Genomic DNA, 21,972 nt, shown 5'->3' with positions numbered 1-21,972 from the left:
TGTGAGACATCGTCTACCTAGAGGGAACCATCATCTACCTAGAGGGAAACATCATCTACTTAGAGGGAACCATCATCTACCTAGAGGAAAACATAATCTTCCTAGAGGAAACCATCATCTACATAGAGGGAACCATCAACTATCTAAAGAGAACCATCATCTACCTAGAGGGAACCATCATCTACCTAGAGGGAACCATCGTCCACCTAGAGGGAACCATCGTCTACCTAGAGGGAACCATCATCTATCTAGAGGGAGACATCATCTACCTAGAGGGAACCATCATCTACCTAGAGGGAACCATCAACTATCTAGAGGGAACCATCATCTACCTAGAGGGAAACATCATCTTCCTAGAGGGGACCCATCATCTACCTAGAGGGAACCATCAACTATCTAAAGAGAATCATCATCTATCTAGAGGGAAACATCATCTACATAGAGGGAACCATCGTCCACCTAGAGGGAACCATCGTCTACCTAGAGGGAACCATCATCTATCTAGAGGGAAACATCATCTACCTAGTGGGAACCATCATCTACCTAGAGGGAACCATCAACTATCTATAGAGAACCATCATCTACCTAGAGGGAAACATCATCTTCCTAGAGGGAACCATCATCTACCTAGAGGGAAACATCATCTTCCTAGAGGGAAACATCATCTACCTAGAGGGAACCATTATCTACCTTGAGAGAAGCATCAACTACCTAGAGGGAGACGTCATCTTCTTAGAGGGAAACATCGTCCACCTAGAGGGAACCATCGTCTACTTAGAGGGAAACATCATCTACCTAGAGGGAACCATCGTCCACCTAGAGGGAAACATCATCTTCCTTGAGGGAAACATCATCTACCTAGCATAAGCCCTTGACTACGGTATCTAACAGATTAACAAGTAACAAACTAACAGGAACCATCGGCTATCCAACAGGAACTCTAACTACTTGCCTTGACCATCAGCTACCTAACACGGATTACCAACTACATACCAGGTACCTTCGACTAACTTACCCGTCCAACAACTACCTAACACGTACTACCAACTACATACCAGGAACCCTCGACTAACTAACCCGTCCAACAACTACCTAACACGTACTACCAACTACATACCAGGTACCTTCGACTAACTTACCCGTCCAACAACTACCTAACACGGACTGACAACTATATACCAGGAACCCTCGACTAACTAACCCGTCCAACAAATACCTCACTCGGACTACCAACTACATACCAGGAACCCTCGACTAACTGACCCGTCCAACAACTACCTAATACGGACTACCAACTACATATTCGGAACCTTCGACTAACTGACCCGTCCAACAACTACCTAACACGGACTACCAACTACATAATCGGAACCTTCGACTAACTGACCCGTCCAACAACTACCTAACACGGACTACCAACTACATATTCGGAAACAGACTAATTGACCCGTCCAACAACTACCTAACACGGACTACCAATTACATACCAGGTACCCTCGACTAACTAACCCGTCCAACATCTACCTAATAGGAAGCATTAACTAACATTATGTATCATACGAAGCTTTAAAGCTTGATAGCTCGCCCCTTAATCAATCGAATCACGTGGGTTCCACCTAATCCGACCAGAATATCAACACGAAACACTCACTCATCTATGACACAGAAGCAGCCCACTATCAACCGACTCATCAACTTCTCGTAAAGGAATCTCACAAGCGATTAAACAACCCTTAAAACTGTGCAAAGGAATTAAACGCGGAACCATCAAGCTTAATGATAGAACCGTCCTTCGGTAGAAGCTCCCTGATAGAACCGTCCTTCGGTAGAAGCTCCCTGATAGAACCGTCCTTCGGTAGAAGCTCCCTGATAGAACCGTCCTTCGGTAGAAGCTCCCTGATAAAGCATCCTTTGGTAGAAGCTACCTGATGGTTCCGGCCTTCTGTAGAAGCTGCCTGACAAACAGGCATTAATGGCTTTCTGATAACTTAGAAACTACTCTAGTATGTATACTTTAATAACAATCGGTCAGCCTAGCAGTAATATCTGATATTACTCTAGTATGGATACTTTGATAAAAACTCTGACAGCCCAGCAGTAAGGTCTGATACTACTCTAGTATGGATACTTTAATAACAATCGGTCAGCCTAGCAGTAATATCTGATATTACTCTAGTATGGATACTTTGATAAAAACTCTGACAGCCCAGCAGTAAGGTCTGATACTACTCTAGTATGTTCAATAAAAACTCGGACAGTTTGAAAGTAAAGACTTGCTGACAATGTTGAAACTACTGAAGTCTATTTGGCTAGGTGATGTCATCCAGGCAGTTTGGATACTTTGAGAATAATATCATATTCAAACCTATTATGATTATCGTCGAGATACGCCCGTGAGAAGCACGTGTTAAAATATTACTTAGTGACACTTGTCTGTGCTATGACATATTGCCAAACTATTTGAGGAATGTGTTAAGGCGTTTTGGTCTCGAGGTAATACAACGATCGGCCACAAGGTGTCAGTCAACAACACAATAATGACATTACAACATCGACTCTTTTATTGCTTATCGTTAATTATATATGGAATGTCTTACCTGGAGGGGTATTATATCTAATTATGGTGAACATTTTTGATCTGGTTAAAAAATAAAAAACATTCTGATTGGAGACTCTTGGTTGTTAACATATTTGACACTTTCACTTTAAGGAAGTTTAATGTTCATGAAGTGATTTACCAGATCATTGATATGTTATAGAAGAAAACATAAACAGGAAAAAAATGCCAATAAATGAATATGATAGCTTTAATTAGAAATTCCTCATATCCATGTGAATTGACGAGAAAGAAATGGCCTTTATCTGATAAACATACCCAATTGCCTCCTCTATAAGACGGTGAATTACAACATGCATGATTTGCCAATTAAAGTTCCTTACAATATATACATTTATTATCAATTATTTACACGTCATCGAAATCATGTCATTTTCATACAGCGTGTCATCATTGAAAATGATTCATCTAGCTGTGGTAGATTTATGGTATATTATGTAATGTTTCGTTCTGTATGGTGCTTTCCCTGTCATGTGTCGCAGTTTTATGTTCCCTGTCATGTGTCGCAGTTTTATGTTCCCTGTCATGTGTCTGTGTTATGTTCCCCTGTCATGTGTCAGTGTTATGTTCCCCTATCATGTGTCAGTGTTATGTTCCCCTGTCATGTGTCAGTGTTATGTTCCCCTGTCGTGTGTCAGTGTTATGTTCCATGTCATGTGTCAGTGTTATGTTCCCCTGTCTTATGTCACTGTTTGTAATATCCCCCCTTTTTGTGTCACGGTGTGTTATGTTTTCCCTGTAACGTGTCACAGTGTTATGTTCCCCTGTCATGTATCACTGTGTCATGTCTCTCTGTAGTGTGTGACGGTGTGTTATGTTTCCTTGTCATGTGTCAGTGTTATGTTCCCCTGTCATGTGTCAGTGTTATGTTCCCCTGTCATGTGTCAGTGTTATGTTCCCCTGTCATGTGTCAGTGTTATGTTCCCCTGTCTTATGTCACTGTTTGTAATATCCCCCCTATTGTGTGTCACTGTGTTATGTTTTCCCTGTAACGTGTCACAGTGTTATGTTCCCCTGTAACGTGTCACAGTGTTATGTTCCCGTGTCATGTGTCACTGTGCATGTCTCTCTGTAGTGTGTTACGGTGTGTTATGTTTCCTTGTCATGTGTCAGTGTTATGTTCCCCTGTCATGTGTCACAGTGTCATGCCCCCCTGTCGTGTGTCACGGTGTGTTATGTTTCCCTGTCATGTGTCAGTGTTATGTTCCCCTGTCATGTGTCACAGTGTCATGACCCCCTGTCGTGTGTCACGGTGTGTTATATTTCCCTGTCATGTGTCACAGTGCTATGTTCCACTGTCATGTGTCACTGTGTTATATTTCCCCTGTCATGTGTGACATTGTTATATTTCCCCTGTCATGTGTCACATTGTTATGTTCCACTGTCAGGTGTCACAGTGTTATGTTCCACTGTCATGTGTCACATTGTTATGTTCCACTGTCATGTGTCACAGTGTTATGTTCCACTGTCATGTGTCACATTGTTATGTTCCACTGTCATGTGTCACAGTGTTATGTTCCACTGTCATGTGTCACAGTGTTATGTTCCACTGTCATGTGTCACATTGTTATGTTCCACTGTCATGTGTCACAGTGTTATGTTCCACTGTCATGTGTCACAGTGTTATGTTCCACTGTCATGTGTCACAGTGTTATGTTCCACTGTCATGTGTCACAGTGTTATGTTCCACTGTCATGTGTCACAGTGTTATGTTCCACTGTCATGTGTCACAGTGTTATGTTCCACTGTCATGTGTCACAGTGTTATGTTCCACTGTCATGTGTCACAGTGTTATGTTCCACTGTCATGTGTCACAGTGTTATGTTCCACTGTCATGTGTCACAGTGTTATGTTCCACTGTCATGTGTCACAGTGTTATGTTCCACTGTCATGTGTCACAGTGTTATGTTCCACTGTCATGTGTCACAGTGTTATGTTCCCCTGTCATTTATCACTGAATGTTATATTTGCTATTATCATGTATCACTGTATATTATGTTTCCCCGATCACTTGTGTTTTCAGTTGTCATGTGTCACTGCGTGTGTTTTAACCCCTTACATGAATGTTTATTGCAATGAAATGAAACACCTACATATTGAATTTGGAAAAATACTGTTTAAGTTTATATTGATGAATATTGTGTGACCTTTTACATCATTAGGTCAGCACGTGACCTTTATATAGGAATCAGTTTAATACTTATTAAAACATCAGGTAAGATAAATATTATATAAATACTGACCTCGAGATATAAACTTTTGTTTTTATTGTTAAAAATATATGAAGCGTTATGAAGTATTTTTCCCGGTGATTATAACAAAAGTGGTAATATATTCATTGTTGTTATAACCAATTGATAATCAGATTTAACATTTAAGTGACATTACATACATTTTTTTTTAAATTCACTTACACAAGAAGTCCAGATATGAACATAACGAGATATCTTTAGATTAAATTTAATTGCTGATTAAGGAGCGATGAAAGATTTGAGTTTACCTCTTCACGCTGTAAGATAGAACTTTCCCCCTCCTTCTATAGCGTTACTGATTAATGCCCGGGAACAGTTGCAGTTCACACTTTCTCAAACATTCTTAATTTTGATTTAATTGGAAAAATGTCAATCTCAGCAGGGGATAATTTCATTTCATCAAAAATCTAATTTATTTAATTAAAATTCTATTATAGAATTGTGATAGCCACAGCGAGGTTAAAACCAATATTAGCTGTGTACGGAGATCAACAAAGAAATGAAGGGAACAAAAATCGTGGATTCAATTATAATAGTGAGTTGAGGTGAATAGCTGCCAAACTAATTATCACTACAGTAGGCAACACGGCTGTATTCTCAAAGGTGACAAATATCTTATATAATTAATGCAGGTTTGAGAAATGTGTGAAATAGAACACAAACAATCCTTAAAATCATCTTTATATGAAAAGATAGACAGTTTCTGTTTTTGTTGTGGTACAACTTGGTATTTTGTAAAAATTACATAAGTGTGAAAAAAAAATTAATATTTTTATAAAATTTCTATTGAAAGTGATTTCAACGTTCACTAAAATCTCTTCGTGTTACAAATAATTTAGACTTTATGTGAAGGTCAAATGTCAGGTGGATGTTACAAAATAATTTAGACTTTATGTAAAGGCCAAATGTCAGGTGGATGTTACAAAATAATTTAGACTTTATGTGAAGGTCAAATGTCAGGTGGATGTTACAAAATAATTTAAACTTTATGTGAAGGTCAAATGTCAGGTGGATGTTACAAAATAATTGAGTCTTCAAAGAAAGGTTAAAGGGCAGGTGAATATATACCAAATAATTTAGACTTTTTGTGAAGGTTACAGTAGGTGGGGATAAACCTTGTATTTCATATATACCAATTTTTTTTGGTAAAGGTCAAACGGCGAGTGGATGTTACAAAATAATTCGGTCAGTTTGTATAATAGTCACACTTAGGTCTAAGTGCTCGTGAGTATTTACACAATGTACGAAACCCTTAAATTGTTACGAGAATATTGAAGTACGTGTGATTTAACGAATGTTCATTTATTTTTTATTCCAAAGATGTTCGTTTAAACGATTGGATCATTTCCGTACATTCTGCGAATAACTCAGACTGACTGGGACATTGAAAAAATGATTAAAAAAAACCCGGACTAACAAAATGATCAGCATTGCCAGTGCGGGTAGACTGCCTGGTAATAAATGTGCAATAATTCAATTACGGAATAAAAGGAATTGATTTATAGAGAAGATATTGATCTTAAATCAGGTGGTAATGGGAAACGCAGGTGTTCAATAAAAAATATATGATACTTCAGTGACGCTGTCTCAGTTGGTTACAACAGACTGACTTCGTAAGGGGTACATGTATACTGAAAGGTAACGTCAGGTATCACAAGAATAACGGCATCGTCTCACCGTATTTACTGGTCATTGTCGTTCAGACGTTGTGTTCCATGATCTTGCCTTATAAGGATGTACTTTTGTAATGTCTGATCGTTCAGACGTTGTGTTGCATGATTTTGCCTTATAAGGATGTACTCCTGTAATGTCTGACCGTTCAGACGTTGTGTTACATGATCTTGCCTTATAAGGATGTACTCCTGTAATGTGCTACATGATCTTGCCTTATAAGGATGTACTCCTGTAATGTCTGACCGTTCAGATGTTGTGTTACATGATCTTGCCTTATAAGGATGTACTACTGTAATGTCTGACCGTTCAGACGTTGTGTTCCATGATCTTGCCTTATAAGGATGTACTCCTGTAATGTCTGACCGTTCAGACGATGTGTTCCATGATCTTGCCTTATAAGGATGTACTCCTGTAATGTCTGACCGTTCAGACGTTGTGTTCCATGATCTTGCCTTATAAGGATGTACTACTGTAATGTCTGACCGTTCAGACGATGTGTTCCATGATCTTGCCTTATAAGGATGTACTCCTGTAATGTCTGACCGTTCAGACGTTGTGTTCCATGATCTTGCCTTATAAGGATGTACTCCTGTAATGTCTGACCGTTCAGACGTTGTGTTCCTTGATCTTGCCTTATAAGGATGTACTCCTGTAATGTCTGACCGTTCAGACGTTTTGTCCGACTGGAAGTGGAACAATATTCAATATAAAATGAATTCCAACATGATATTTTGAATTTATACCCAATTTTACATCATTAAAGTTTATTTTTTCATGATAAATTGTCTTGATGAAAAGGAGAAAAATATTTTTAAAGAGTGATTCTAAAATGATACAGAATGTCTGTTATTCAGGTAAAAGATTTTTTCACAAATTGTGACGTCTGTATTGCAAAATTAATTACAACTTATTGATTTAAAAAAAAATCACTTCTTAAATTTGTCTTTCAAATACACTGTACTAAGCCTCAGAATAAAAGTTTAAAATCGTACTTTATTTGCTTCACAGTGGAGTATACCCTTAAATACTTAGCTATATATCTGGATATAACATTCTGTAAACAGTCTGAAGATTCATTTAGAAGTTTAGTCTTTTTATGTTTCAAGATTCTACAGTCGCGACTTCACCAATTTGATATGTTATTATTACATTTCTGTCGGTGAAATATTGAGAAATATCTCATTGATAAGGATGTTATTTTTCCCAAACACAATTGCAGACTTACTCCAATGAAAAGAGAGAACACAAGTCATCTAATAAAATTGACAAATCATAAAGCCCGGTACAAAAAAAACATAAAACCAGACATCTGAAGGTGTTGTTTACTGTGACATGACCTTCAATTCTACGGTAAAGTCAGCAAACAACGCAAGGAAAATTACGTTATCAAATCCAATCCCGAACCGAACATATTGAATGTGGAGCTATTTAGACATTTCAAGGGGATTCGTGTCATCAACATATATGCTGCCACCATTTTTTTTCAGTCGCGTAGTAACTTGTCCCAGACTAAACTCTTTTTCAACATTTTACAACAAATTTTTCTCTTAGTGACATGAATAAGTAACATTTTTTATGTGCATATGAAAATAAATTCATATCGAAATCTATTTTTGTGTTTACATGTTTTAATTATTAAACAAAGGACTATATTTTATCGCGCACTGGGAAGTGATAATGAGTGAATAGGTTTTACGAAAAGCCTAGTCAACTTCCATGTTTAGATTTGTTCTAAACATGCCAGTAATTCGACTATTATGCTTGTGAAAATCTAATGAATAGAAAACATAACAGTGCCCTCAGTAATAACAAACATATTTCACTTGTGTGTTATATACTTTCGTATCTTTCACTCGCGCAGCATGCTCGTGATAGATTGCAAAATACTACACACATGAGTGAAATATATTTGTTATTATTAAAGACATAATTAAATATCCTCTCTGTCTATATATATAGAGAGCATTGATAATTAAAAACTGAAACCCGAATGACCCCGTGGCAAATCGGCATAAAGGTTGTAAATCACAAAAGATGAAGCCGAACGCAATCAAAGAAAGACAACTCCTATTGCAGAAATAGCAAAAAGTATATTATAGCGCTGCATCCGGTCTCGAAGTCATGCTGACTGTGAACAATACATTTTATCTTACCAGAAATATATCTTATATATATGAATATTTTCCATTTTGTTCTGTATATAAAAAATTACAATATAATATCATAAAATTAATGAGCCCTTCTCTTGTTACAAGTTTTATTTACAGTCGAACTGTGATGTAAGAACAATACGTTTACACTGTGTATAATGTTACAGAAGTTAACGTTCTATCGTGACGTACCAAATCAACCTCGTGCTCCGAGTCTACTGTGATTTGAAATTCCCAAACAATAGTGTGTATGCTTTATTTCTATATATTTACATCACAAACGATGACGAATAAATCTATAAAAGTACATAATTTATTCTTGAAAAACAACATTTCCATGTGAAATATTTCTCCCGTGGTGATTACCACGAAATTGGCGATAATGGCGAAGGTTTGAAACAAGGTAACATTGAGTACAAAAATATCCTGCAAATGTTTTATAATCCTAGGCCTGTGTATCAGTTTAAATACCAACTTATTACCCTGTAGATCGAATTATAAACATGTATTTATACAAACCTCTCAATCCGTCAATAGTTTTGCTCCTCTCAATCCGTCAATAGTTTTGCTCCTCTCAATCCGTCAATAGTTTTGCTCCCCTCATAGATTAGTTCCCCTCTATCTGTCAATAGTTTTGCTCCCCTCTTTATGTCAATAGTTTTGCTCCCCTCTATCTGTCAATAATGTTGCCCCCCTCTCAATCTATCAAGTTTTGCCTCCTCAATCCGTCAATAGTTTTGCCCCCTCCACAATGTTGGCCTGCAGTATGACAAGTAAAACGTTACATTACTTTAACATCTTATGATTTATATGTAAATATTGTGTTCTTTATCATCAAGTCTCACAATAGAAATAAAACGATATTTTGCAAATATAAATTTCTGGCTTTAGAAAAGGAAAAGACAAATGATTAAGCAATTTAACAAAAGATTTAGTTTTAGTTAAGTGTATGTGGCTGAGTGATATACCAATGTTTTACACGATCTTCATTCGAGTAAAAACTGTTAATCTAAAATCGAACTACAAGGTCAACTACGCTGTCAACAAACAAACAAACAAACAAACAAACAAACAAACAAACAGTCAACATGCTTCATAGTTGTATTGACAATTTATACAAAATCATGTTTGGTAGTTATGTTTGTGTTTTCTTTCACATTGACAAACCATGTTTGATAGTATGTTTGTAAAAGCTGGGTTGTAAATTTTGTTAGTGACCACAATAGGCTAAAGTAATGTCACCAACACCTAGTTCATTTCTGTTAATGATCACAATATGCCGAAGTAGTGTCCGCAACACCTGGTTCATTTCTGTTAATGATCACAATAGGCTGAAGTAGTGTCCGCAACACCTGGTTCATTTCTGTTAATGATCACAATAGGCTGAAGTAGTGTCCGCAACACCTGGTTCATTTCTGTTAATGATCACAATAGGCTGAAGTAGTGTCCGCAACACCTGGTTCATTTCTGTTAATGATCACAATAGGCTGAAATAGTGTCACCAACACCTGGTTCGTTTTACTGGATCTCCTCCAATTTCAGCCACAAATGTGTAGGCTTCAAAATGTTTTTATCTTCTAATTTCGGTGGAATCTGTGAACAAAGATTTCAAACATTTGAGCCATTATCTGAATAACATTTTTCCACGATAAAAAGTCATTTTGATTTCATTGTGTTTGTGAGATTAACGTTTTATACAATTGGTAAATGTTTTTTATTTGAACGACACATTGTAAAATCGACTGAAAATAAACAAATTCCCCGAGTTTGATGTTTTTTATCAATTAAGACTTATATACACTTTAAGGGATTAATCCTACTTCCGGTATCTTTACGTACGTCAGTTTTGTCGCTGACACATAACCGGAAGTTGCGTACTAGATAAGCAGTTGCCATCTTTGCCTCCATTAAAGCAAGCCTCATGCCGATACAGATTCTGGGACCATACCCAAAAGGTAGAAAATCCAACGGATCATGGTTTTCTCTCTGGGATGCCGAAAACCTGTCAACAAAATCTCGAATTAATTTTGATCAAATCTGGTACATTTTCCACAACTCCTTAAAGAAATCTTTGTGCATTTAATCTAAATACTCTCAAATGAAAATAATGAAATATTTCAGGAAGACAATACTACAGACTTGAATATACTGATTGAATAGATTTGTTTTCAACGACGCATTCCACGGACGATATATGTGATTGTTTTACAGATAAATACTTGGTCTTTACCAGGTAGTCCATAACGACAAAACTGTAACAATTCGACCGAATGACAAGCCCTGGCTCAATTCCGACTTCCGACGAGAAATTAGGAATAGAAACAGACAACTTAATAAATTCAAAACTAATCGTTCTCCAGGCAATCTGACTAATTCCGGAAACAACGTAATTATGTAAATAATCTAAAGACAACTTCTATTAGGGCATAAATGGTATTTTAGATTGTTCTTTTAATTTAGACCACAGCAAAATTTTGGAAAATTGAATCCGTTTGAATTATTACAGGTTTACCAGCATATAGCAGCAGAGAATCTATCTATATCGAAAATGGTTAAGATTCGCTATCCGGACGAAGCTTTACAAGAAAACTATACCTATTCTACAAAATAAGTGATCAACCTACATCTTGTTATCTATCCTCTTTATTGCTTCCTTTAGTAACAAAACAACTCGCAACATAACATCCGGGATGCACAAAACTAATCTTTGGGAAATTTTCGTCTACAACTTACGAAATTATTCTTTTTCTCTTCTATTATACGACTTTAGAACCAACTTGACCTTGACATTAGACATAGCGTTTCTTATCACTCCTTTTTAATCCATTCGAACCCCTGTAATAGTTCCAATATATTATTGATTGGTGATCGGAAAGCTAACATACTGCACGCTCGACTAAGAAACAGTTCCAATACTTTAAACAATGACAATGTCAGATCCAATTTACTTACCACTACTGCGAACTAAATCATTTTGTCCCACTATACCTGCAGTCTACTACTACAAGATAATGATAACTACTCAAATAAAGATAATGTAAAGCTATGTCAAATCACTCAGCAATATATGCTTAACTCTAACAGATTTTTATATATGTATGTATGTGCAATTTTGTTCTAAACATGTCGTTTTGCCTTAACATAAGTTGGAAAACTTGTGCCCGATCCCAGTGTTATTGTAGCAATAAGATTTATTTACATCAACCGAGAAAAAGCTTGCCATGTAAATATTGGCTAATCCAGGCAAGTAATGATACGTTTCCATATGAGAACAATGAATTCAACAACGGAACCAACAAGAAAGCTAACGAACATCAGCCACATCCAGCTTCATATCACACCATGAAATATAACGTTCTTAATGTGATCGTTATGACAAACGTAAAACTTCCTGACACAAAAATGCATTAATCTATCATCTGATCTGATATATACTCTTAAACTCTTAAACAACTTTTTGCAGCTGTATTCTGCGATCTGTAAGCTTTACCTTTCTGGATTGAAAATGTCCGGTTTCTCCCAAACTTCCGGATCATGGTGCATCGCATATATGGGTACAGTTACCACCATCCCAGCTGGAATTGTGATGTCCTTAACCTTTGTCGTTTTTGTACACTTTCTGTTCATCCTATTAAAATGAATTCATTGGAAATAAGCGAGTCAGGCAAATTAATTACAATTAGCTTAATAGCAATAATTTATAACTTATAAAAGAAGTATTGATCAGGATTTTTCAGGACCTTGGAGAAATTCTGTTGATGCACTTGAACTGAGCAAGACACTAAACCTTTATCTTAAGTGTAAAGGTGATCACTGAGGCATGGCGAAACTCATATAGTATCTAGGAAGTAACCAACCTCATTGCTGGAGGATATATTCGCAGCGTCTCGTTAATACACATGTCGAGATATTGAAGTCTTTTGATGTTCTCATAGTCGATATCTTCCTGTAGTAAATGAACATAACGTCTGTTCATCATATCACAAAATTTTGTAACAATCCAACACTCTAAAATAAGCACAAAGCACAACATCTTCGCCGAAATATTACATTGATAATTCAAATTTTAAAGTTTAACTTATTTTAAAGAAATATATGTAGTTTGCAGTTGAAGTGAACTCGTTTAAATGTAAGGCAGATTTAATATAAAAATTGTATCTCTCAGCGAAATACTCGATATTCTCAATAATTCCTATAACTTACTGATCCAATCTTTTCCTCGATTTCTTTACGTAACTTGTCCTGACATTCTGGATTCGTAGCGAGGTTGTATGCATTCATCGTCAGTGTTATAGCCGTAGTTTCGTAGCCCGCAACAAAGAACAATTGTGAATTTCCGAGGATTTCCTCAAACGTCAGAACTAAAACAGAGAGTACACCATTTTGTCATCATAGTATCATCATCTATCAAACATTTCGCTACATACAAAAATATATGTAGAAAAGTAGTATAGGTTTTAACGTTTAAGCACTAAAAATAATCTCCAACAAGTAGAAGGTTGGAAGAAATAAAATGTGTTTAAAATGCATTTTTATATGCTTACGATAGTGACAAATATGGCTGCATTAACATGTGTGGATCAACTATACTAAATACCTTTGTTTTGTTTTGGTAAACTGTCCTCTCCATCCGAATCCTGATCTTCAGTTTCCGTTTTACCTTCCTGGGCGTCAATCACTAACTGGAGAAAATCCTTTCGACCTGTCTACAATGTGACAGTTTAACATCAGAAAAAATATCATATGTTGACATAAACAAGATAAATGTATATACCTAGTTCGTTTTTTTGTTTTTGTTACACGATTATTCAATCTTTCAGATGAAGTTTTCTGTTCTCATTGGTGGAATGCTTCAAAAGGGTGAAAAAGTGGGGAAAAAAACAAACAATAGAAATGATATTTTAAATTTCATCAAAGAGTTACACGTTTACCAATTAGATATGTACCTATGTTCCACTGATGAAAATACGGTACAACATGTTTCATAATTTCTGTAACGAGATGACTGCTTATATCATTGAAGGAACTACCGATTTCCAAATTCTAGTATACATAACAAAATTTCTACAACATAACGGTCTATTAATTACACTAGATATCTAAAATTTATAAAATACTTAGTAAAGGTAAAGCGCTCAGCTAAAACAAAATACTTTCTGTGGTTGCCTCCTCGGTTTCCCCTTATGTGTCTGATTTATACAAATAATCACTCGCTTTAGACAACACAAATCTAATTGGTGTAATTTCAAGTATAGAAACAACATTTATTTCATTTCAGAATATTTCATTGATATAAACAATCAATAGGATTAGACAGCAGGCTAGTGCCTATATAAGTCTTCTCTCAAGACAACATGGTGATCAAACTTAGACATAATACACCATAAACATACATACATACATACAAACAACCAAACATACATTACACACATACAAACCTTACATCACATACAAACAATCATAAATTTTGTGTTGACAGACAAATCAATTTTAAATTGTGGGAGACAACATTTATATATTTACGGATAATCCTCATGATTCGTGGACGATACCCGACATGTAAAGTTTGGTCAAGTAAACTAATGTAGCGTTCCCAAATGAGAACAATGTAAACAACAATGGAACCAAAAATATACTACCAATCATCTAGCATGTCTAAATTCATATCGATTAAATAAGATATTTCCAAATGAGATAATTATGGCGACCTTAAAACTTCCCCATAATCTTTATCAACCAAGCGTAACGTAGGGAACAAGCGTTTGAATATCTGATCAACTAAGGCACATAAACATTGGTTTGAGCATAACAAATATATCCCTTTTTCCCTTCTGTACCTGCCTGTTCCGTCTCCTCTCTTCCAGTAACTGGATGGTGAGTTTGCGGAAGTAAGCCATGCTGTCTTTTGGAAAGAGACATACTCCTAATTTCATTAACAGGGGTCTTAACGCAGGAAAGAACACTAAGAATGACAGAGAAAAGCAACGAAAACAATGGTACTTCAGCCAGACTCATGTTCTTACTGACATGTCTGAAATCATATAAACAAATAAGATAATTCATTAAATACTTGCTATCATTATTCTCATCTACATCATTTTCTGGAACAACAAAAATGGAATTTTGACACAATTGTAGGGGATGATATAAACAACAAATAAACAGATAAATTAAGTATTATGTATTAGAAAAATACTCTTTTCACTATTCGCCTAAATGTGTCAAAAATCGACATGATCTGGAATCTAAAACTGAAAATCGAACATTTCCAGAAAAGCGATATAGGAAAGAAAATAAATGCATGGATACATTAGATGCGGTAGAGGAAAATGGCATCAGGTTTTCCTAAAGGGGAAGCGTCTTCTACTTCATCGTTGACACTGACCATATAAATTCTGGCTAGTCCTAATAAGGAAAGACAATTCCGATAAAAACCAAAATATACGTATTTTAATTGTTATCAAAGTAGAAACGTTTTTAGAAGTTTAGGATATATTTTTTTATACGAGTTGCTACATTTTTTTATAAAACAAGAAATTTTGTTGAAGAAGTATTTTACATATTACATACACACAAGAAGCATCCAAGGTTTTGTTAATGAAACATCGAACATCTTCTTGGCGTGTTTCACGAAGAGGTCATCTGGATTACCCTGGGAATCCACTTGAATACCAAAGGCAGTGGAACTAATCACATCCATTGTGAATCCGGCAAATAGTCTAACAAATGAGAGAAAACCGTTAAATAATGCTTACATCGTCATTGTAAATCAGTAATGAATCAATCTGCTAAAAATGTTTTCATGCATGCAGCATGGCATGACAGAACAATACATTGAGGAGCTCACTGTTTGTTTAAAGATCACTGTTTGTTATATGTCGATGACAAAATACCATCATTGTCAGTATCATTTTTTCCTGTAATATGATTCCTTGATCATTATGCTTTGAACCTCTGATTGCTATACTGACCAATAACTATCACTGTGTGGTTGATATTCATACTGAAATTGTTTGTTAAATCATGCATGAAACGTAAGGAAGCTGATCACCAAGGCCTTGACAATTTTAAAAGTAGAATGCAATAGATTTATGAATTAAATATGTAATAAATACATATGAATTATGAAATCGGTCGGGTACTGATAATGTATCACTTCCAATAAAACCAGTCATGTTTTTGTGTAAAAATGTGAAATTGAGCAAACAAAACAGAAGCTTGAAATCAGCATTGATTTATACTGTGTCTTTATTAAGTCATGAGGGAATATCCGGTGGAAAAGGCCACGTGGTTTCACTTCGTATTAAACAATGAATTACAAGTAAATCAAAAATTGAAAATGCATGGTACTTTAACTTCATTTAATGAAGTCTGAGATTAATTAATTCAAATATGAAAAGATATTTTCAGCTGGAATTGTTTTGCCCTTTAGTTAAATTTAACTGTATACCGGAATATTTTCGCCCCAGACTTTTTCGCCTTATGTTTATTGTACATTCTGAGGATCATATAAATATTATATATATGTATAACATATTCGCTTTCTCTGTTCATGGACAAAAGGTCGACGAAACACGAAAATCAACATAAATAGTCAGTTTTGAAAAACCGAACAAATGAAAAAAATTGACAATTTCACATTATGTGTACATGATTCGGAGTGCTGTAAACCCATAATTTGAAAACAAACGACTGGTAGTTTACTGATACTTATACACAGGTCAGTATAGGGTGTCCATTTTATCATGACATTAAACAAAAATGATAATAATTAAAAAAATCAATAAGAAAATCTAATATATAATTATTTGTTTGGTATTGTAATAATACTAACCTTATAAAGTATCTTAACTCGTGTCGATGTAAATATGTGGATTCATTAAAATCAGTTCAATAATTTGATACGTCATTTAGACATAGTTACGAATTAACAGGTCAGATATATTCATTGTTGTTTTTCATGCGTTCATCATTGCAGGAGCGAATGTTGAATTGCTGTAATTTGTGACCGAAATGACTTGTATTCTTCAAACGTTTTTTAATTTCTTTTTTTAATTTTTTTGTTTGTTTGTGCAGGTTTGCTTTGTTTTCTTTTAAAACCAGGTCTTTCATAACCTAATCAAAGCACTTTCTGTTGTACAATGTTTGAATATACCTTCTCATTTCAACTTGACCATTGTCTCCTGTCTTCATTGCATTCCGTGACGTTTTCACCAGAGTGTTACAAGTCTCCTGAATTAACGGTATCATCTAAAAATAGAACATACTGCGATCAGATATAATAGACAAGTAATGATCTAATCAAATAGATACTAAACATAGTCGCGAATAATGAAATATCAACAGTGAAACTTGATTTATTTCACTTTATTCCAAACAACCTACCTGACGAAGTTTTCCCGAAGAAAATGTTGGAGTGATGGTAGCTCTGTTATGTTTCCAATGTTCCCCCTTGACGTTTGTCAGTCCTTGTTCCAAATCTCCGACGAATCCGTCGAGTGTCTATAAAGCGGAATCACTTCGCTTCACAATAAATTCAAAATCGACCAAGAAAAGGTATACTTTTAACTATCAACGAAATCTATCAGATACCATTTAATATTATTTGAGTCTTAACATTAGTCCACATCTGTGACTTGAAAAAATCAATTGCGTTCCAGATAACAAGACCAGAAACCAGGGTTACGAGGTGCACACGCATATAAATATATTCTATTATTGGTGATTAAATGTTGATGACGTAGGAAGAAACGTCGTAATCAGAGTATATTAAAACTGGATTATGGTTGTCTCGTTTTTAAAAAAAGCTGAATATATGTTTCCCCTGGAAACCATCAAGAAAATAATGACATGAACATGAAAAGAATCACTCTCAATCAATATTTAATCAATTTCACCTCAGCTTGTGTTAGTTTGATAGTACGAATGCTTACTCTTCTATCCGAGAAGTTATTGAACTGCTTCACGAGAATTTCCCTTAGCATTTCTTTATCTGCAACGACTAAATTCGTACACATCACATCGAAATGTCTACAACAAGAAAACAAGACAAATGTATATCAAGCATAGGTTAATGTGAAATAAACTGACGATGTGTCAACGGTTCAGAGGTATTTTATCACATCTGATATAAAATACGTACCCAAACACTTTCCCATATTTCTTTATAGCTTTCTGATCAAAAGCCCTGAAACCCTACAAGAAGGAAAGAGACTGTGAAAGATAACGCTATCAACTTGTCAAAGAAATCAGTTAAAATACAAAAGCAGTAATACGCACAGAAAATATACATTACAAACGAGTACTCTTGGTGTGATAACGTTGGAGGCGATCCACTTGTCATCATTCATATATACAAATGTTCCATTTAATGTTTCAGTTTTAAAAAAATTGATACAGATTCACAAATTTGTATGCATTTCATGATAACTCCCAGACAAAAAAGTTTCGTAAGCACAGGTCGATCGAAGAAATATTTCATTTTGAAATTGAACACCATCTAATAGTAAAGAAATCCCTAGCCATGTCTGATACCTGTCCATGGACACATCGCACCCAACGTATGATTGGATTGTATAAAATAGTTTTTTCAATGCTTGAAATGTTTCTCTTGAGTTCAGTATCATCGCTCAAGCTTATTTTTATGCCCCTGCCGATCTGAAATTTTATCTATAAGTTCATATTATGTTTAACTTTCTAAGAGAACATATGAAAGAGGAAAAAGATATTTTGTAATTATTTTCACAAAAATTAATATATATTGATATACGATTAATTAAACATGTTTTGCTGACATTTGATACTCTCCTGTATAATGAATTAAGGATTTGCTCTTTAAACGTTTATCGGAAATATATTTCAAATAGATTAACAGGTAAATCTTAACAAAACAATTAATCTTTTCAGGTAATGATGTCGTAATCTAGACATTCTATCTAACTTCTATCTGTTCAGGTATTGATATCGTAATCTAGCCATTATATCTAACTTCTATATGTTCAGGTAATGATGTCGTAATCTAGACATTCTATCTAACTTCCATTTTTTAAGGTATTGATATCGTAATCTAGCCATTATATCTAACTTTTATCTTTCCAGGTAATGATGTCGTAATGTTGACATTCTATGTAACTTCCATCTTTTCAGGTAATGATGTCGTAATCTAGACATTCTATTTAATTTCCGTACTTAAAGAGATATTCATTGCTTGAACACCAAACTGAAAACTTAGATAAATTGAAATATGTCCACGTCACGTTCTCAAATGACAACCAATAAATGTACAGGATTTCTTTATACCTCAGACACCATGGCCATCATGTTTCCGACGATTGGTCGCGGTGTCGGTCCTGGAATCCCCATCCGTCTAAATGTCCAGAAGTCACGACTCATCAAACTAAAATTAACAGACCAAGGTTCGGACGTATCAAACAAATCCAGTTATGTAGTTTCTATATCTACTTCTCTGTATTGTGCTTTGTTCCGAATTGATGCTGAAAATTGGCCACTGCTATATTGCTTGAACACTATGAAAAATCTACGAATAACACATTATTCATATACTCTTTATTTATACTTTCCGCTTAATGTTTCTATCCTTGAAAATGTTAGCTTTAACCGTCACATCCACCTACAGAGTATAGCATGCCACCTGACACTCTTATCGTTACAAAGTGGGAGGAAAAATTTTTGGATTTGAGATCATTTCAGGTCTTGGTGGTTTATATTTTTGTACAGGAAAAATGGAAATCAGTATCCATCGTATACTACAGAGTATAACATGGAACAAACCTGTAATCGATACTTTTCTATAGCTAGCTGACAAATTATTCTAAATATATATTGTAACGCCATTATGTAAATCTGTGGAAAAATAAATGAAAAGACAATTGTGTTATCGAGCAAATGTTAACATAGGTATATCGTGTTCATATCACTTGTAATACAACGGTGTCAGGATATTTCAACACACGTTTATATACTTACAACGTATAAAGAAGGACCATCAACAGAATCAGAATGACCCACAAGGGCACATCTATACCGATGATCTCCATTTTGTTGTCGGCTAGGTCCTTCACGAACACTATTGTGGCATGTGTTCTAGTTACCTGTCCGCGTCTGTTTGTACAACATGAGCTGGTAACCGCTGATATCAGCACAGCTACCTTAGTATGTGACGAAGTGATAATACTACAATCTACACAGGTATATATTCTAATGTTAAGTAAAACTTATGTAACAATCTAATGCATTCGCTGGATGAATTTAATCAGTCAGAATTAAACAAATTCCAAAGTTTCCAAACCTGATCCTCTAAAAATTAAAATCATATTAGAAAACTCAGTATTTTGGAATCTAAAAATTCTGCAATTCTGAAATGTGAATGGTATTTTGGATAGGATGATGTAATCGCCGATGTTTATACATGTTAAAATGCTAGTTAAACAACATTTCACCTGAAATGCCACAGCCAATATAACTGAGAGTGGTTTGTGGTTGACATAAGTTAAAATCAACACTGTTCAGACAGCGATAACATAACATCAAGACTAATATGAATTGAAATCAAGCCTACGATAAACAGATAAATTATATTTCATGAAATAAATACATTTGTGTTAGATGGTTACATTATATATTCCTGTATATATGTGTATAAATTGTCATAATCCTACAGATGTTCTTCACATTATATGTGTTATGTAAGTTGGCTCTTGCATAATTTTGTTAGGTTGGATTAAGATCTTGAACTCTGACCTCTGTGACTATCTGTTACCCTACGTAGTTTGTATCTCGTGTTGTTTGGATGTTATGTGTGCACGAGGGCCGTGTAGGTCAACTCGCTATGCGGTCATGGTTTTAGCTTGACCAGTCAGCATGGGCAGTTTACGTGATCACCGGCAGTAGTCGTGATGCTATGCAGGCCTGGATTGACCAATCAGCAAGGTGCTCACCTCCTAATAATTTTTTTACCGCATCATATCTTTATCACTACTTATAATTTTTCTGCTGCTGTGATTAAGTTTGATATCTTTCGAAGTCCCACCCTTGCCACACTCCCACATTTTGTCTTGAGCCAGCTTATATATCCATGGTTTTGTGTTATTTAAACTTATGTTTGTATGCCGATAATTTGTACCCCACCATTTTGTTGTACATATAGACTGAAGTTAATATCATACAGATCTATATATTATATAACAACATTGATTGATATTATGGGTGTATTTGAAATGTTACTGTCATTTAATAAATGACCATTTGACAATATTTCTTTTCTGTGTTGTTTTTTGTTCGTATGATATGTACAACAAATAACAAGCTGCAGTCTTTGAGCTGGGTTACCATGCTAACACAAATACTAATATCAACCTCTAGCATACACTATCCGCTTTTAACGCTAAATGTTATCTAACATTAACGGTAAAATTATTACATGATTACAAATTTTCTGTAAGTCATATTTTAAGGTCAATATCAAACATGTGTAAAACAAATACAGAAATACTGAAATTCATTATGGTTTTCCACTTGTATTTATTATAATAAAATGTATATACATAAAATATGCTTCATTCTAAATTGTGGATGGATGTTTGGAAGTTTGGACCGATTCCTTATAAAAATAATTTTCACAATCAAAAGTATGCCTTTCACCACGGAGTAGGGTAAAAGTATAGGATTAAGTTTCCTGGTTTTCTAAAAGAAATCACTATTTCATGGATATTTTATTTCATGGTTAATTAGGGATCTACAAATAAATAATAAATAATAAATCAAAGCAATTTATATAAATTTGTAGACATAGGAATTCATGGATCAAAAATTACTCTAACAAAATCAACAAAAATGATATATGTGTATGTGTGTTACATTATATTAGTATGTGTGTGCATATGTGTGTTAGGTAATATTGATATGTGTATGTATGTTACATCAGATTGATATGTGTGGGTATGTGTGTAACATAAGTATTTATATGTGTAGGTGTGTGACATAATATTGATATATGTGTTTATGTGTTTATATGTACAAAATATCATAAACATAATGTATGTGCATGTGTTACATTATATTAAGACGTGTGTGTAAACATAATATTATATGTGTGTATATATGTATTACATATTACTTGTATGTGTAGGTGTGTGACACGATATTATAATGTGTGTATGTGTGTTACATAATATTGATATTTGTCTGTATGTGTGTTACATGAGATTTATATGAGTTCGTGTATGTGTACTTTTATTTTCACTTCCTAGTTTAAGGGGTT

At 34.8% G+C, this 21,972-nt stretch overlaps 1 protein-coding gene across 1 annotated transcript; it reads right to left on the bottom strand.

Moving 5' to 3' along the window:
* Positions 1–1,733: 1,733 nt before the first annotated feature.
* LOC132546574 (cytochrome P450 3A8-like) lies at positions 1,734–19,750 on the bottom strand. Its single transcript, XM_060210293.1, has 16 exons — positions 19,680–19,750; positions 18,993–19,089; positions 17,836–17,888; positions 17,627–17,723; positions 17,079–17,195; positions 16,849–16,943; positions 15,264–15,412; positions 14,531–14,655; positions 13,291–13,399; positions 12,897–13,054; positions 12,551–12,639; positions 12,184–12,321; positions 10,533–10,695; positions 10,216–10,286; positions 7,027–7,226; positions 1,734–1,951 (listed from the first exon to the last, which is right to left on the bottom strand). The coding sequence occupies exons 1-16, from the start codon at positions 19,748–19,750 to the stop codon at positions 1,734–1,736; spliced, it is 1,950 nt and encodes a 649-aa protein (XP_060066276.1).
* Between the last annotated feature and the right edge of the window lie 2,222 nt (positions 19,751–21,972).

This window comes from Ylistrum balloti, unplaced genomic scaffold (genome assembly GCF_031769215.1).
Source record: "Ylistrum balloti isolate Yb309-2 unplaced genomic scaffold, AGI_CSIRO_Ybal_v1 Utg369896, whole genome shotgun sequence".
Lineage (NCBI taxonomy): Eukaryota > Metazoa > Mollusca > Bivalvia > Pectinida > Pectinidae > Ylistrum > Ylistrum balloti.
This window is presented reverse-complemented; position numbering and strand designations above follow the sequence as displayed.

Coding starts and splice junctions, on each gene's coding strand:
- LOC132546574 (XM_060210293.1), bottom strand. CDS start 19,750: ATGGAGATCATCGGTATAGATGTGCCCTTGTGGGTCATTCTGATTCTG. Junction 17,196..17,626: donor ATAACTTCTCGGATAGAAGA/GTAAGCATTCGT, acceptor TCCGCTTTATAG/ACACTCGACGGATTCGTCGG. Junction 10,287..10,532: donor GTGTCAGCGACAAAACTGAC/GTACGTAAAGAT, acceptor CTTTGTTCACAG/ATTCCACCGAAATTAGAAGA.